The sequence below is a fragment of the Ctenopharyngodon idella genome, chromosome 14 (assembly GCF_019924925.1).
Source record: "Ctenopharyngodon idella isolate HZGC_01 chromosome 14, HZGC01, whole genome shotgun sequence".
NCBI classification, from domain to species: Eukaryota; Metazoa; Chordata; class Actinopteri; order Cypriniformes; family Xenocyprididae; genus Ctenopharyngodon; species Ctenopharyngodon idella.
In genome coordinates, this window is record NC_067233.1 from 22487019 (window position 1) to 22505276 (window position 18258).

At 35.4% G+C, this 18258-nt stretch overlaps 2 protein-coding genes across 3 annotated transcripts; one reads left to right on the forward strand and one right to left on the reverse strand.

Annotated features, from left to right (window-relative positions):
• Positions 1-1078: 1078 nt before the first annotated feature.
• Positions 1079-8281, reverse strand: casp3b (caspase 3, apoptosis-related cysteine peptidase b). The gene is made up of 7 exons (XM_051859990.1): positions 7994-8281; positions 7041-7107; positions 5696-5841; positions 5498-5626; positions 5242-5417; positions 2023-2137; positions 1079-1939 (listed from the first exon to the last, which is right to left on the reverse strand). The coding sequence occupies exons 2-7, from the start codon at positions 7100-7102 to the stop codon at positions 1710-1712; spliced, it is 858 nt and encodes a 285-aa protein (XP_051715950.1). The 5' UTR covers positions 7103-7107; positions 7994-8281; the 3' UTR covers positions 1079-1709.
• Positions 8282-11850: 3569 nt separating this feature from the next.
• dhrs13l1 (dehydrogenase/reductase (SDR family) member 13 like 1) lies at positions 11851-16777 on the forward strand. 2 transcript variants are annotated; one of them, XM_051859988.1, is made up of 6 exons: positions 11933-12096; positions 12582-12636; positions 12765-12883; positions 13332-13455; positions 14455-14781; positions 15837-16777. In XM_051859988.1, the coding sequence occupies exons 3-6, from the start codon at positions 12803-12805 to the stop codon at positions 16097-16099; spliced, it is 795 nt and encodes a 264-aa protein (XP_051715948.1). In that variant the 5' UTR covers positions 11933-12096; positions 12582-12636; positions 12765-12802; the 3' UTR covers positions 16100-16777. The 2 variants fall into 2 exon arrangements, with proteins under 2 accessions (XP_051715947.1, XP_051715948.1); XM_051859987.1 differs by lacking the exon at positions 12582-12636 and having other exon boundaries at positions 11851-12096.
• Positions 16778-18258: the final 1481 nt, after the last annotated feature.

The following is an 18258-nucleotide window of genomic DNA, read 5'->3' on the forward strand; positions in this document are numbered from 1 at the left end:
TAATGTTGCAAAAGCTTTCTATTGCAAATAAATGCTGTTCTTTTGAACTTTCTATTCATCAAAGTATCCTGAAAAATAAACTGTATCATTGTTTCCATAAAAATATGAAGCAGCACAAGTCTTTTCAACATCGATAATATTAATAAATGTCATCATATTAGAATGATTTCTGAAGGATCATGTGACACTGAAGACTGGAGTAATGATGCTGAAAATTCAGCTCTGATCACTGGATATAAATTACATTTTAAAATATATATTTAAATAGAAAACAGATATTTTAAATTGTAAAAATATTTCACAATATTACTGTTTTTGCTGTATTTTGGATCAAATAAATGAAGGCTTGGTGAGCAGAAGAGACTTTTTTTTTTTTTTTTTAAAAACTTTTGACTGGTAGTATGGGTGTGTGTGTGTGTGTGTATTATATATATATATATATAATTAAACATTAACTGAATCAATATTTGGTGTAACTACCTTTTGCTTTTAAAACAGCATTTTTTGAGTTACACTTTCACATAAGATTGTTGTAAGCATCTTGGAAAAATTGCCAGTTTTTCTACATATTTAGACATTGTATACACTTGTCAACAACAAACAACTTGAGCTGTTTTACTGAACCTACCCGCTGTAAACAGGTTTTATTATTTTACCTTTTATTAAGTAATTTAAACTGCTGCATTTTGATCAACATTCATAGATTAAGTAGATTTGTTATTTATTTATTTATTATTTTTTTAATTCTGCTCACCAAGGCTGCATTTGTTTAATCAAAACAGTAATATTGTGAAATATTACAATTTAAAACAGCTGTTTTCTATGTGAATATATAGTAAACTATAATTTTTATCCAGTGATCAAAGCTGTATTTTCAGCATCATTACTCCAGTCTTCAGTGTCACAAGATCCTTCAGAAATCATTCTGATATGATCTGCTGCTCAAGAAACATATATGAATATATTATATACATACACACACACACACACACACACACATATATAACAGCCCTTTTTCTTGTTTTTATATTTCTTTTGTCTTCAGTATGTGCTCAACTCAAAGCTAATTACACACAAATTAAATACCAAAGTAATATGTTTATTTATCATAATAAAAACTGTGCTAATGTTTACATTCAGATGAGAATCATGAATGCATGCTTTAATGCAACATTCATAGACTCATGTGCAAGGTTTAAAACATGGCAAACATTCAGGTAAGGCTCAAATGATGACAGACAGACTAAATGTGCATATAAAGATTAGAAAAGAGCTGTCAGTCAAAACCAGCACTGTAAACATTTCACACACCATTACAAAAAGACTAGAGATTTCAAATACTCATGATCAGATAATAGTACATTAAAATACAGTGTTTCCCTTAAATTGCCTTTATGTCCCTTCATCCAGTTTCGACTGTAGTCTGTCACTAAATACTTTTAAATTGCTACATAAAAATGATTTTAAAAATGTTTTTATCCCATTGCAACTTAAGCAATAAAATAAACATGAATTAAGTAGCACTTTTCACAGTCCTGTTCCCCATGCACATACTATGTACTTATTATAGTAATTACAATAACTAGGTACTAACCCTGAACCTACACCTAAACCTAACCTTAACCCATGTAGTTACCTTATATTACCCACTACTTTCTTAGGTAAGTACACGTACGTGCACATACTGTAAAATAAAGTGCAACAATTAATTATTTATGGAAATAGAGTTCTTTGGTCAGCATAGATACAATACATGGTATCTGTTTCATGCCATCAAACCCTGGCAGATTGGAGGAGGATTCGAAATCCAGCGCCACCTTGTGGTTGACACGTGTCATGACCTGCATGATCTCCAGTTGCTTGCCGTATTTTGACAGCATCTCACAGAGCGAGGTGATGAACCAGGAACCATGAGCGACGTTCCTCCAAGAGTAATATCCTGAGGACAGACAGAAAACAAACTGGTTAGGGCAAATGCATTTGGTTCTGTGAGAAAATTCCATTGAGGAAGACATTAGATACCTGGTACAGTAGAGTACGCATACAGGAAATCTGCCTCCACAGGAATTCTCCTTGTTTCTCCATCACTGTCACCATCTGCCTCAATGCCAGGGTCCAGCTCAGAGCCTCGGCAAGCCTGGAGACACACACACAGGATAAATACAGCTGTGAAAGAGCAACTAAAGCTACACTCTTAAAGAACACTTATTATGCCCTGTTAAAAAGTCTAGATGTTGTTTTGGGGCTCTAGAACAGGTTTTCATGCTTGAATGTTGATTATTTTCCTCATATTCTCCATTGTTGCAGCTCCTCTCTTCCCAGTCTGTCAGTAATGCTCATGTGCTCTGATTGGTCGGCTGGAGCAGTGTGTTGTGATTGGTCATGTGAGAAATGTCCCGCCCCTTACCATAACCACCAGTTTCAACACACTACTAAATAACTCAACCAGGCCCCGCCCCTTTATTCTGCATATGCCTTGGGTGGGAATTATTTAGATGTCCCAAAAAACATAAAATAACACATTTTCATTACTTGAAACAAAACAAAATATGTAAAATTGTAAAATAATATATTTTTAGTTTTTATTAATTTTATCATATTTCATCAAGCAGGATTATATAAAACACATTTTCATTACTTGAAATAAAATAAACATTAAATGAAATAAAATAAAATAAAATAAAAAACAAACGTAACAAGCTAATTCATTTTCAATTAGTTTAACTTGAAGTACTATGACAACTAAAACTAAATAAACAACTAATAAAAAAAAAATAAAAAAAACTAGAGACACATTACACCCTACATTTCCCCCTTTTTTATGACATCCTACATATCCTTCTTCTCTTTTTTTTTATGTTTTCATGGCATCTGTCTTTATATAGTTCATGGGAGCTTTGATATATGTTCCTGGTATGGGAAATTAAATTAAAATAAAATTTTGATTGAAAAAGAAAAACTATATAGACATATTTAAAAAAAAAAAAAAAAAAAAAAAAAAAAACTAATAATAAAAATGACAAAAACAACAAAATTACTAACACTTTAACTAAGATTAAAGTGAAAAAAGTATAAAAATAAAGTCTAATTCAAAATATTAACAAAACTAAAATTGTATATCAACTAGAAAGTAAAGTTCATTGGGACAAACTTTTATGTTGGCTTGACAAAGCCGTATGAAAGTCTGAAAGTTTTATAAGCTTTAAATTTCGTGAAGTGGAAAGAAAGAAAGAAAGAAAGAAAGAAAGAAAGACATTGTTCATGTGTTAGCACATTGTTAACATGAATTAGCATGTTGGTAGCATGTTTTGACATGTTGTTAGCATTAGTTATCATGTTGGTAGCAAGTTAACACATTGCTAACATAAATTAACAAGTTTTAGCACACAGTTAGCATTAAATTGGTATGTTTTGCTAACATGAATTAGCATTGCTAGTATGAATTAGCACGTTTTAACATTTTGCTAGCATGAATTAGCATGTTGCTAACATGATTTAGCATGTTTTTTTTTTGTTTTTTATGATTTAGCATTTTGCTAGCATGAATTAACATGTTACTAGTATGTTTTAACATGTTGTTAACATGAATTACCATATTGCTAGCATGATTTAACATTTGTTAGCATGTTTAACATGTTGTTAGCATTTTTAACATGTTGCTAACATGATTTATCATTTTTTTTATGATTTAACATTTTGTTAGCATGAATTAGCATGTTGTAAACATGTTCTAACACATTGCTAACATGAATTAGCATGTTGGTAGCGTGTTTTACCATGTTGCTAGAATTAGTTATATTGTTGGTAGCAAGTTGTAACACATTGCTAGCATAAATTAGCAAGTTTTAGCACATTGTTAGCATAAATTGGTATGTTTTGCTAACATGAATTAGCATTTTGCTAGCATGTTTAACACATTGTTAGCATTAATTTGAATTTTGCTAACATGTTTTAACACATCGCTAGCATGAATTAACATTTTAACATGATGCTAACAAGAACTAGCATTCTGCCAACATGTTTTACCATGTTGATAGCATGATTTAACATGTTGCTATCATGAATTAACATATTTAAACCATTGCTAACATGAATTAGCATTTTTAACACATTGCTAACATGAATTAACATTGCTAGTATGAATTAGCATGTTGCTAGCATTTTTTAACATGTTGTTAACATGAATTACCATGTTGCTAGCATGATTTAGCATTTGTTAGCATTTTTAACATATTGCTAGCATTTCTAACATGTTAACATAAATTAACATGTTGCTAGCATGATTTAGCATTTGTTAGCATTTTTAACATATTGCTAGCATTTCTAACATGTTAACATAAATTAACATGTTGCTAACATGATTTATGAAATCATTCATTTTAATCATTCATTTTACATGATTTGTTACATATTTTTTTTCTGTATGATTTATAATTTTGCTAGCATGAATTAACATGTTGTAAACATGTTCTAACATGTTGCTAACATGAATTAGCATGTTTCTAACATAAATTAGCAAGTTTTAACACATTGTTTGCATTAATTGGTATGTTTTGCTAACATGAATTAGCATGTTGCTAGCATGAATTAGCATTTTTTACCATGTTGATAGCATTATTTTGCATGTTGCTATCATGAATTAACATGTTTAAACCATTGCTAACATGAATTAGCATTTTTAACACATTGTTAACACGAATTAACATTGCTAGTATGAATTAGCATGTTGTTAACATGAATTAACATGCTGCTAATATGAATTAACATGTTGCTAATGTTTTAGCATTTTGCTAACATGAATTATCATGTTGGTAACATGATTTAGCATTTGTTAGCATTTTTAACATGTTGCTAACATGATTTAGCATTTTTTTTATGATTTAGCATGTTGCTAGCATGAATTAGCATGTTGCTAACATGATTTTGCATGTTTTTTTGTTTTTTATGATTTAGCATGTTGCTAGCATGAATTAGCATGTTGCTAACATGATTTAAAATTTGTTAGCATATTTAACATGTTGCTAGCATTTTTTACATGTTGTTAACATGAATTAGCATGTTTGCTAACATGTCCTAAGCTAGTTGCTAGGCAGTGTTAGTGATAGTTGCCTAAATGGATGATGCTTAAATACTCTATTAGAGTTCTTCTATTAAACTTTTGACCCCCTCAATGAAAGTGTTTGGGACTTTTTGTAGTTTTGATGCATTTTAATGCATGTTATCTATTATGGTGACGCTCACCTGAATGAAGAAAAGCTTGGGTTTTCCCACCAGTGAAGTGCAGCAATCTCCTCTGAAGAGCTGGAACAGTGCCTTCAGCTCTATAGAGTCATCTGTGCCATAAATCCTTCCATCGTCTCCATGACTCAACAACACACACGCAAACATGGCCGACTGACTGTGATCCTCCTTAGACACTGAAGACGGAAGATTTGAGTTCAATTACTCAAGACTGACCCATTCAATTACTGTAATCAGTAAGTGCTGCAAAACGTACCTTTAGTTAACAAATCCTTCATCTGTGAGACGGTTTGATCATTGCTAATCTTGACTTTGAAGCCCAGCTTTGAGAAGGTCTCCATCACATTCCTTGCATCCTGGTCTGTCCCGTTACGAATTCCCATTCCTGTTCAAAAGAGATTAATGTGAGCACAAATGCCTGAACTAAACCGTTGAACCTGTCTGTGTTAATTACCTGTTTTTCTGTGGAAATTCTTGTTGTTGATGACGACACACTGTCCCACACTGCTGTAGTTCATGTTGTACTGAAACACATCTGAATGTGGTTTGGCATCTACTTGAACGACTCCATTATCTATTTGAACGACTCCGTCATCACTCCTGCCAGAACAAAGACTTTTATGATTCATTCTTAATTAATGGGGAAATTATTGACAGTCGCTTCAGGAAGTGGTCATTTAGAAACTGGTTAGTTAGAAAAAACTTTCATCAACTTCACAATGCTAAGTTAATGTTGTCATGAAAAGGAAGTTGCTTTTGTCTTTTCTACCCGATTGTGTCATATATCAGAGTGAAACGGCTTCTAGAACTGAAACAAATGTAGGGCGGGGCTTGATTTTGTCTGTCGGAAATTGATTGGATGGCTGTGGTTTGCTATTGGTGGTTCTCATGTGAGTGACAGGTTGCCCCACCCTCATCATCAGAGAAGAGAACAGATGTCGCTGCAAGAGTGAGGAGAAGATATTCTGATTCAAGATTACGAGGAACGTGAAATTAAAACAATAATGATATGCACAGATAATTAATTTGTAATAAGAGTTTACTGGCGCGAGGGCGAGGCAACCTGTCACTCACATGAGATCCACCAATAGCAAACCACAACCATCTAATCAGTTCCCCACGGACAAAATCAAGCCCCGCCCTACATTTGTTCTTGTTTGTGAAGCCGTTTCACTCGGATGTCGACACAATAGGAAAAAAAAAGATGATTGCAACTTCCGTTTCATGGCAACTTTAACTTAAACAGAATTCATAGTTTTCACGTGACGTCGCGCACTTATAGTAATGCCCACCTGGAGGAGGACATGAAGAACCAATCATATTGTAGAATGCTGTGCCATGCTTCTATCCTATATAAACTATTGTATTCTTTTTGCTGGTGGGATTCTCTGTGATTGATACGAGGTCCTCCGGCCGTGATTAAAGCATATTCAAAGGTATAGTCTGGAGTCTGTCTGGTTATTGCTGCGCAGCAAGTCAGGGAGCATTCAGCCGACGTCAATTAGGAGACGCACTAGAGTATAAAATATTTAAGCGTCGATTAGGAGATGTTTAGGGGCGTCGATTAGGAGACGACCCAGGTAAACTTAAGTCAGGTGCGTAAGGGAAAATCTACCACAAAGTACCTTTTAGTTCATATTTCATGGTGTCTCAAAATAGCACAGTTGAGTACACTTAGATGTTATTAAGAAGTACTAAAGAAGTACTAAAGAAGACTTTTTAGTATATTAAGTGCAAAATTAGTGCATGAAAATAGAGCACTTTAAATACATGTTAGAAATGTACTTTTTCTCACATACTTTTGTGCATTCACTTGTCTGGCGTCCACAGTATCTTCACCTACAGGTTTTCTGTCTGACATGGTCACTGAAGGAACACAAAAGGAAAAAATCTACTGATAAAAATAATGCTTTACATTTCCAGCAATCTGTATAAATGTTATAGAGATATTTATTAAGCATTCTGTATGTCACATAATTGACACATTCTCTCGCAAAGAAATATAACATGACGTAATTGTCTATTTATGGGTGAGATACTGTAAGTGTTTCTCTGTAAATGTTGTGCCATTGTAGTTCACATCCTGCTTTTTTTCCTTTTTCTCTGATTTTGTCACATTAAAATCACAAGCACATTTTTAGGTTACACAACAATATATATTTATATAGTCTGTTCATGCATTTTCCCAAATTTTTACATCTAACTGCTGCCCAGTGTATCAAAAACAACTGGTTTCAAAGACACTTCACAAAAAAAAACCTCTTCTTTTATAACAACAGGCGTGGCAAGTTTCCTTAAAATGCCAAGAGACGCTTCTTTCTAGATTTAGATGATTGTGAAACCATATGATCACAAATATCTGGATTTTAGAAACATTTAACAGCTGGATAACAGAAGACCGAGCCTCTCAGTTTATTGCTAGAAAACTGTAATAACTCAGAAAGTAGGTCAGTCAGTTTCTCTTTATTGCCCTTGACAGCACATTATGAAAGATGTTTAATGTTATTCTTCTACTTATAAATGATAAGTTTAGTCTTATACTGCCACTTGAAAATAAAGTTACTAACCAGAATTTCCAAAACAACAAACAAACTCTTTAGTGGCGTTTATGCTTATCTAAATCCATTTGTCATTAAAAACATTCCAAAACTTTTAGAACTTTTTAAAAGTACTTTTCGATCTAAACAGTAAAAAAGCCCATTTAAAGACGCAATTAAGATGATCAGTAATGGGAATAAAGTAAAGAACTTACAGATGAGTTGTCAGATCTACTTTCCTTCTGAAATAGAAAATGAAATACAGGTAGTTTTGATAACGAGGTTGTTGTTTTAACTAGTCGTGGTTCAAACCAAAAGCAGAGAGGAATCGCGGTTTCCCCGACAGGTCGTGAATATTAATCAGGAATTGTTTTTTAAAATCCTTCCAATAATGAAAGCCTACTCATAAATATTAAATAAATTCCGCATACGTTTCGTTTTATGCATATATAAAGCATTCAACAGTTCCGTGAGAGTGTCGCTCCACCCACATGCCATCCATCAACAACCGAAATTTCACGCATGCGCAGTAACATTACACATTAGGATGAATACTGCATTTTATAAAAACATGAAATATTTTTTTTAGTGTACGTATTCATACAGTAGTGGCCAAAAGTCATGTCCTGCCTAGGAAAGTTGACCTATTCAGCCTTTATTAAAATATAATTAAAATGTGATTATGTAGTTTTTGTAGTTTTTACAGTCGGTTGTTTTATTCATTTATTTATGCCAAATTGTGCTTAGCTGTCATACAGAGAAATTATGAACACATGCAAAAACAAGAGAGAACCAATAAAATATTAATAAATGATTGTGTTGTAGCCAATGTATTTATGATTAACAATCAATTGATTGATTAGTTAGATACTCGTTGCTATGAATACAGGTGCCATCAGTTGTCTTCTTATGAATGACTTGTTTGTCATTGAGTCAGTGTTGCTGATGCAAAGTAGGCCCTTCATTACCAAACACCAAGTAACTAAATTAGGATACAATTATAAGTCATTTGCAGACTGTTAAAAATTAAACTGTTGGTTACTTTAAAACTAACCTTCATCTGGGAGATCACATGTGAATATTTGATCTGTTAAAGTCACAATATGTAAATTTTCACCACTAGAGGTCGCTTATTCAGTCGCTTATCCTTGATTTTGTGGAATCATGGGATGTGTTGTTTTCACGTCTACAGCCAGTGGAAAAGAATTGGGACGGGACTCGGGCAGAAATCATGTTCATGGATGAGATTATTAAAGTTACTGTAATATGAAGCAGAGCAGGACCGAGTGATGTTGGAGCTGAATGAGACCGCTGGAGAGATTGCTAATGAGAGACGAGCGCGACACGTCTCGAGAGCAGCGGAACTTTTATTATGCCACAGTCGCCGCTTTTGCTTTTTTGGTCTAGCGTATGTGGGGTAATGCAGTGCTGTTTATCATATTAGATACATTTGAGTGTTGAAAGATGTCATAATGCTACTCTATGCGTTCACTTGGCGGCTGCTATGACACACTTGTTGCACACTGCAGTAAGCAAGATCGATGTTAGTCATGGTAAAACATGGTACTCGCGGTAAATCAAGAAAACGAAATTTAAACAAAAAGGTATATAACATGATTAGTTTTCAGTCGATGAATGAATCCAAATAGTACCTCACCTGTCTAATAAAACATATATGTTTTATTAGACACATGGGAAATATAATGTGTCTTTGGTGTTTCCATGGTTTCTACAAAATAAAACCGGAAATTGACGGACACAGCCCGTCTTGCGTAACTTGCTTATTTCTCTGGATTTAAACATTCTTGGAAACATTTGGGATAATGTAAGTACACAAGTCAACAAAATATATAACACTGTTCTAGTGGTTTTTGGATGTTTTAATCCAAAAATCCTACTGTACATATTGTGCCTTTAACTGGTTGCATATGTTAGATTTATTGATTGACTCGGGCAGAGAAAAGCTGTTGCTATCAAACATTGTTTACTTAATCAACTGAGTCAGTGTAATGGTGAAGGGATAGATCAAATAGGCCAACTGATGGAAGGTTTCGAAGAAATTTCATGCTGCCTTTTAAAAGTATTTTTTAGTATTAAAAATACAGTAGTTTATTTTGATACATGGTGTGGCTGCTGTATTTTGTAGTTTATATTGATACACTTAAAATTAAGGTATTTGGTATTTTATTTTAAAATACATTTTGATGTATTTTTGTCCAACCCATATGTATGTATATTGGAGAGGGTGTATATATATATATATATATATATATATACACACACTGATCAGGCATAACATTATGAGCACTGACAGGTGAAGTGAATAACACTGATCATCTCTTCATCACGGCACCTGTTAGTGGGTGGATATATTAGGCAGCAAGTGAACATTTTGTCCTCAAAGTTGATGTGTTAGAAGCAGGAAAAATGGGCAAGCGTAAGGATTTGAGAGAGTTTGACAAGGGACAAATTGTGACGGCTAGAAAACTGGGTCAGAGCATCTCCAAAACTGCAGCTCTTGTGGGGTGTTACCGGTCTGCAGTGGTCAGTATCTACCAAAAAGTCTATCAAAAGGAAGGAACAGTGGTGAACCGGCGACAGGGTCATGGGCGGCCAAAACTCAGTGATGCACGTGGGGAGCGAAGGCTGGCCTGTGTGGTCCGATCCAACAGACGAGCTACTGTAGATCAAATTGTTTAAGAAGTTAATGCTGGTTCTGATAGAAAGGTGTCAGAATACACAGTGCATCAGTTTGTTGCGTATGGAGCTGCATAGCTGCAGACCAGTCAGGGTGCCCATGCTGACCCCTGTCCACCGCCGAAAGAGCCAACAGTGGACACGTGAGCATCAGAACTGGACCACGGAGCAATGGAAGAAGGTGGCCTGGTCTGATGAATCATGTTTTTTTTACATCAAGTCGATGGCCGATTGCGTGTGTGTCGAACACATGGCACCAGGATGCACTATGGGAAGAAGGCAAGCCGGCGGAGGCAGTGTGATGCTTTGGGCAATGTTCTGCTGGGAAACATTGGATCCTGCCATCCATGTGGATGTTACTTTGACACGTACCACCTACCTAAGCATTGTTGCAGACCATGTACACCCTTTCATGGAAACAGTATTCCCTGGTGTCTGTGGCCTCTTTCAGCAGGATAATGCGTCCTGCCACAAAGCAAAAATGGTTCAGGAATGGTTTGAGGAGCACAACAATGAGTTTGAGGTGTTGACTTGACCTCCAAATTCCCCAGATCTCAATCCAATCGAGCATCTGTGGGATGTGCTGAACAAACAAGTCCGATCCATGGAGGCTCCACCTCACAACTTACAGGACTTAAAGGATCTGCTGCTATCTTGGTGTCAGATACCACAGCACACCTTCAGGGGTCTAGAGGAGTCCATGTCAGGGCTGTTTTGGCAGCAAAAGTGGGACTAACACAATATTAGGAAGGTGGTCATAATGTTTTGCCTCTCCCTCTCCAACATCGCATCGTATAATGACTGGAGCGGCCAAACAACAAAGTAAACTCGTTAGTGACTCTCTGATTAATGGAGATAAGGGTTAATCACTATGAACAGCTTGTTATTTGGACCGTTTGCTCACAACTGGAGGAAAACCTCTGACACCGAAACGTGCAACGTCATTATTAGAATGGAAAAAAGGGGTTGAAGAGCTTCATTTCAAACTAATCTAAACTTACACACATTTACACATGCATAACTTGCTGATCGAGTTCACTGACAAATGTCATAGATAAAAAATGATGCATACTGTTTAACAAATTTGAGGCTTTATCAAACACTTTAAAGGATATAAAATAAAAGTAGCTGTCACATGAACAAACAGCACTAACGAAACAGAGTAAACTTAACTACATTACAGACAAACTTATCTAAAGTTGTAATGCTTTAATGGTAACCAGTCCAGCAAGTTCTTGTTATTATTTGCATTGTAAGCTATGTGAGATACAAACTGGAGGAAAGGTGAGGACAAACACAAGAACAGTGACTTTGCACTGCTTCTTTAACTTCATTGTGTTGTAAGGGGCCTGAGTAAACGTAGTTTATCATCCGGACGTCATTATATAACGCCCACATTCCAGACTTTCCAGCAGTTTAAAACGGGTGTGACTTGAAATCTACACGGTGCTGAATAGCTTCTGTGTCTGGTTGAGGCGAACACTTCTGACTGCAAAAATGATTTTCTTTCTGTTTATTGTGGTTTTGTTAGTTGCATATTTTATTAGTCATAGGATTTTTGTTCAGAGGAAGACCTTCACCGGCACTGCCAAACTACATGGGAAAACAGTCATTGTAACGGGTAGGTGCATGCAAGATTTCTCCGAGGTTGTTTTTAAAGCTCAACTTCCTGGATGTTTATAATAGACATGGAGTTATACAGTGAGCACTGGAAGAGTTTGATGAGAATTGTTTGAGATCATACTGAGATCTCAGACTTTTGATGGCAGACTTTATCTTGGCAAGTTTGAGAAACTGTTGAGATCTCTACTGAAAATTAAAAAGAAAACTGAAAATACCAAAAATAAAAGCTATAAAAACTACACTAGTGTTGCAACAATACTAAATAACACTGAAATGAACATAAGCACTGCATGACATGTAATACTAGATAACACAAAACAGAGTTTTATATGGTGTATTATGAAAAAACACCATTGTTTAAAGGACCTAAAATGACTTTTAAAATTAATTTTGTGAAAAGTGTTATTTATAGACCTGGGAAAGATGAATAAAATCTTAAAACACAATGGGCATTTTAATAATGAATATACATTTGTTTTCTAGCTGTGCTTCAAATAAATCTGTGGAGAACTGAAGTCAAAAGGTTGATCTAAATGAGGTTCAGCAAGTGCAAATACTTCACACAAAGCTATGATTTTGTGCCAGTCTGTGCTGAAACAACACAGAACACATATTCCATGTGCCAGCCGTCAGATAATGCCTGCATCTGTTGTGTGTGTCTGAAAGGTGGCAACACTGGCATTGGGAAGGCGACCGCGGCGGCGATGGCCGTGAGAGGAGCCCGAGTGATTCTGGCCTGCCGCAGCAAACAGAGAGGAGAAGAAGCAGCGCGAGAACTCAGGAAGGTGAGTGTGAGGAACACCGGGGCTAGTTGTCACAGGGAGTATCTCTAGAGGAGGTTTATATTTGGTGTTTTTGCCATTACTATGATAGGACAGTAAGCAGACAGAAAGCAAAGTGGGAGAGAGTGAGGGGGACGGGATCTGGGATTGTCTGCAGGCCAGGACTTGAACTCGGGTCGACGGCGCTATATGTTGGCGTGCTGCCCACGAGGCTAACGGCCCCGACCTGAGATAGTTCACCCAGAAATGAAAATCATTTACTCACCCTCAAGTTGTTCCAAACCTGTATGAGTTTCGTTCTGTTGAACACAAAAGAAGTTATTTTAAAGAATGTTGGTAATCAAACAGTTGACGGTAGCCATTGACTTCCATAGTAGGAAAAAAATATGGAAGTCAATGGCTACTGTCAACTGTCTTAGTAAATGATGGAATTATAATATTTTCCTTATAGGAAACTGGAAATGAGAGTGTGATCTTCATGCAACTGGATCTTGCAAGTCAGAAAAACATCCGCTCTTTTGCTGAGAACTTCCTGAAGGCCGAGTCCAGACTGGACCTGCTCATCAATAACGCAGGTAATATCTAGAAAAACAAACATATTCAAGCTTTAAACCTAAGCATAAAACTTTGACATATGTACAGTGTCTTCACTGAAAGCTCTTCAAAAAATTAAAAAAGTATGAAAAAGTTTAAATGTACTGTATTTCAGTACTATTTTATTTTATATAAAATATATATTTTACAAAATATTTTTTACTCTAAAATTGCTATAAAATCAATGTCTAACCAAGTTGTGTTCCACATTTGAAGTTCATACAAAATTGAAGTTCCCATGAGATTTTGTTTAAGCGTTGTAACAAAAACGATGCATTCTCCTGTAACAAACTAATACATTTCTTTCTAAATATCACTTCTATCACAAAACAGACACCAAATATGGAAGCTTGAGATTCAGACTTTTCCAACAATGTGTTTTGTCAAAATTAGAAATTTTTTGACTATAAAGTAGATTTTGTAATATGAAACATTACAACGCCCACAAGGGGGAGGAGCCCAATAAAAAGGATTTAAAGTACCGTTTCCATGGTAACGCAATGTCCAATTTCAAAATGCTTTGAGATTTTAAGCTTTTGAATGATACCTAATTTATGGTGACTACTAAAAGAAAAAAAAAAGGCACAAAAAAGGCAATAAATAACAAAAGCACCAAGCGTCCTGCTAGCAGGATGGTGAATTTTTAATAAAGGTTACTGTCTATTTTGATCAGGTTAATGCATCCTTTTCATTAATTGTCTTTTCAACATTGATAATAATCAGAAATATTTCTTGATCATCAAATCATCATATCAGAATTATTTCTGAAGGATCATGTGACACTGAAGACTGGAGTAATGATGCTGAAAATTCAGCTTTAATCACAGGAATAAATTACACTTTACTATATATTCACATAGAAACAGTTCTTTTATATTGTAAAAATATTTCACAATTTTTTGCAGAACAATTTTTTCTTACAAACTTTTGACCACCAACATCATGAATGATACCTGTTTTTTTGTGTGTGTGTTGTCCAGCATTGGCCACTCCGGGACGCACTGAAGACGGCCTCGGGATGATCCTCGGTGTCAATCATATCGGCCCGTTCCTGCTGACCAATCTTCTGCTGGAGCGTCTCAAGGAGTGTGCGCCAAGCAGGGTGGTCAACGTGTCGTCTTGTGGTCATGATCTGGGCACTATTGATTTCGAGTGCATCAACACACACAAGAGGCTCGCTCTGGGATCGTCCGACGCAGATTTATTCAGGGCCTACACCCACAGCAAGCTCTGTAATGTGCTCTTCACACATGAACTGGCCAAGAGACTGGAGGGAACCAAAGTCACATGCTACAGCCTTCATCCAGGTTAGCGATCAATAAGAATATGCAATATGCGAGTACTATTTGTCAACAATTTTGAATAACTCTCATTCATTTACTAATAAACATCATGCAATAGCAAGACACTACAGACAAAAACATTGTTTTCCCAGTCCGTACACTGGTCAATATTTTAGATATTTGGCTTTTCATAATACGTTGTTTCAGACTAGTGGAAAGAAATCTATTTTTCTCTATTTGCATTTGTTTAAATTATAATATATCTTTAAAGTCTGTGAGTTTTTTCTGCACTTCAGCAGCACTTACATACACCAAATTTTACAGTTTTATTACCATCTATATTCTGAAGGTTTTTATAGAAGGGTTTGTTAATGTATCATTATTCTGATTTTTTTTTTTATAACATTTCATTTCTAAAAACAAGGTGTAATGTTATTTTTTCTGGCTGTTGGTAGTATTTTCTGATTTATGGAGAGACAAAAAGAGAAATCCAAAATTCCCTCTGTAAAAACCTTTAACTCCAATATATCAACAAAATCAAACTGTTCAATTGTTGTCAATTTTTCAGATTTCTGCTCTGTAAATGGATGCAAATTGTGCCCATTTTATTGCATATTTAAATATATCAGAAAACTTGTAATACAAAAAACCTTTTGCAATTATTAATGTAATCAATTAACTGGGGAAGTATGGTGATATCTAGTAGTTACATTTTTTGCACTCTTAAAAATAAAGTTCCAAAAAGTTTTTTTTTTTTTTTCAAGCAATGTCATAGAAGAACCATGATTGGTTTCTCAAAGAACATTTCAGTGAACAGTTCTTTGAAAAACTATATTATAAGAACTAACTAAGAATTAATTTTTTTCTTAGTGTGAAGAACATTTTAATATTCTAAAGAACCTTTTTCCACAATAAAGAAGCTTTTGTGCAATGGAAAAATTCCATGGATGTTAAAGTTTCTTTATGGAACCATTTATTTTATTTTTAAGAGTGTATTCACCTTGGGTGTCTTGCCTTAAAAGATCAGTACCCATTTCCCTTTGTCTAACAGTTTGTTTTTCATGTTTGATCTGGTTCAGGGTCGGTAAGGTCAGAGCTCGGCCGTGACATCAACGAATGGCACACGCGTATTATCAAAGCCATCGTCAGCAAGCTCTGGGCGACAGACCCGGTGTCCGGCGCTCAGACGACGCTGTACTGCGCCCTGCAGAAGGACATCGAGCACCTGAGCGGACGATACTTTTCTGACTCTCAGCTGGTGCAAGTCAAGCCCGAGGCCAGAGATGATGGAATCGCCAAAAAACTGTGGGACGTTAGCGAGAAGTTATGTGGCATGATTTGAATACACAGACAACACAATACACTCCAAGCACACGAATGATGGAGCCAAGTTATATTTATGCATGTCCTAATTACCATAATTACGAGATAGCAACCTATGATTTTCTACTCAGAGTCGTTCACGTCCTTAGAATTATGCATATCTATGGCAACACTATGGATGCCAAAATGAATCTGCAGTCATGTGGTACAGCAGTCATGTGGTATAAGTCGAAGCTCTCAGAAAATTCAGAGTTTACAAGTTGTAATTATGAGTTCTACTAGGACATGAATGCTTTTTACAAGTTGGAATCTCGTAATTACAGTAATTCCGACATGGCGTAAATGCACCTTTACAAGAGGGAAACTCGGAATACTAGACTACTTAGGGCACACTTATCTATAGTATCAATAATATCTGAAATCTGTAGAGATCTGTGAGAGAAAAGCAAGGTTTGCTTCAAATTTAGCTGTGAAACCATGTATAAATAAGTGATAGAAATGAATATTTTTCACCATTTTGAATTCAGACTAGTGAAAGAAATCTATTTTTCTCTATTTGCATCTGTAGGTTTAAATTATAATACATATCTTTAAAGAGTTTCCCATGTGCACTTGAAGGCAGCATTGAACTACCTAATCTGAATGTCTTTTGAACTGTATTTGTTAAAAAAATAAAGCCATTTGTAAATGTATCAAACTTGCAGTTTGATGAGGAAGAAGTGTCACTGCCTTTCAAACAGCAACTTTGAAAAAAGTAAGTTGCACAATTATTGTGGGTAAAAGTGTTTGTTTAAAATGTTGCAGGAAATGTTTTTTTCTGCACAGAACAAAATGTCCATAGCTTCTCTTTTCTATAGTGATTACTGCCTGATAAATTCAGCTGAAAAAAAAAAATCTACATGTCAGTTCAGGATTTGGTACCATTTTGATACATTTAAAAAATTGCACCATTAGACTATCCCATTGTACAAGGCCAAAAACAAGTATTAAGTAGGTAAAAAGCATTTTTTCCCCCTTTTATCTGGACAGGCAACGTGAAGAGAACAAGATTAGAGTAAGATGAAACCAAGCAGAAAGTGGTTTAGTCTAATAGCCCATTCACAACACTCAGATCAAGTGTCGGCAGTGACGTGGCAGTTTTTCTGCATTTTCAGGGAACTTGGATTGACAGAAAACATGCACACCGGCATCCATCAGTAGCATCAAGTGTGCACACTTCACAGCCTGTGCAGTCAGCTACACTTACACTTCTGCAGCATTTATATTTTTTTTAGTTTGTGTCCAGATGTTCTAAATAACTCTGTTAAACTCATTTCTAGAGGAGTCCGGGCAAAATGGGCTCAATCCAGCTCTTGGAATAGCATGAAAAGAAAGGCGGGCAATTTTAATTTTAAAGGTTTAGTGATTTTGTTAGTACAGTCTAGTACACTACACATTGTTAGTACACTACAATTATTTATTTTAGTACACTCATATAAAATAAATCCTTTATTAGTTCCATCAGTAGTTCTATGAAGAACCTTTGAAGAACATCCATGAAATCTTTCCATTCCACACAAGGTTCTTTAAAGTTTAGAATTTTTACACTAATAATCTTCTTCACTCATATCGGTCCACATTTGTACATATTTATTCACTCAAAAAGTGCACTTTATCATTTCTGTCATAACACATGGAGCCCAAAAACAGCACCGGAAACCCCAGTTAGATCATTTCTAGCTTATAATGCACATTGTCTATATATGACCCCCTTTATCAGAGGTGGTTCAGGTGGGGCATTCTGGGACAAAGGGTCCAAATGACTAAGCACCATCACAAACTTCACCCTTAATAGGATGCTTCAGGAATAAAGGCCCATTCACACCAAGGACAATAACTATAATGAAAAGAAAAAAAAAGGTTCTAAAAATGGTTCTAAATATAAAAGTCCACAACACAACTATTTTTTCAAGCAGATGAACGATAAAAACATTGACAGCCAATCAGAATCCATCCTGCTTTAAAGAGCTGAAGCATTTAACCCTCTGGTGCTGCTCGCGTGGTGGTCGAAAATGACAGAATTTTTTTTGTTTTGTTTTTTCAATGAAATGAATGTAGTCTGTACTATAATTTAGTTCAATAATGTTTTCATTTAATATTTTAGGGGATTTTATGCACTTTTTGAGCATAGTCCTGAAA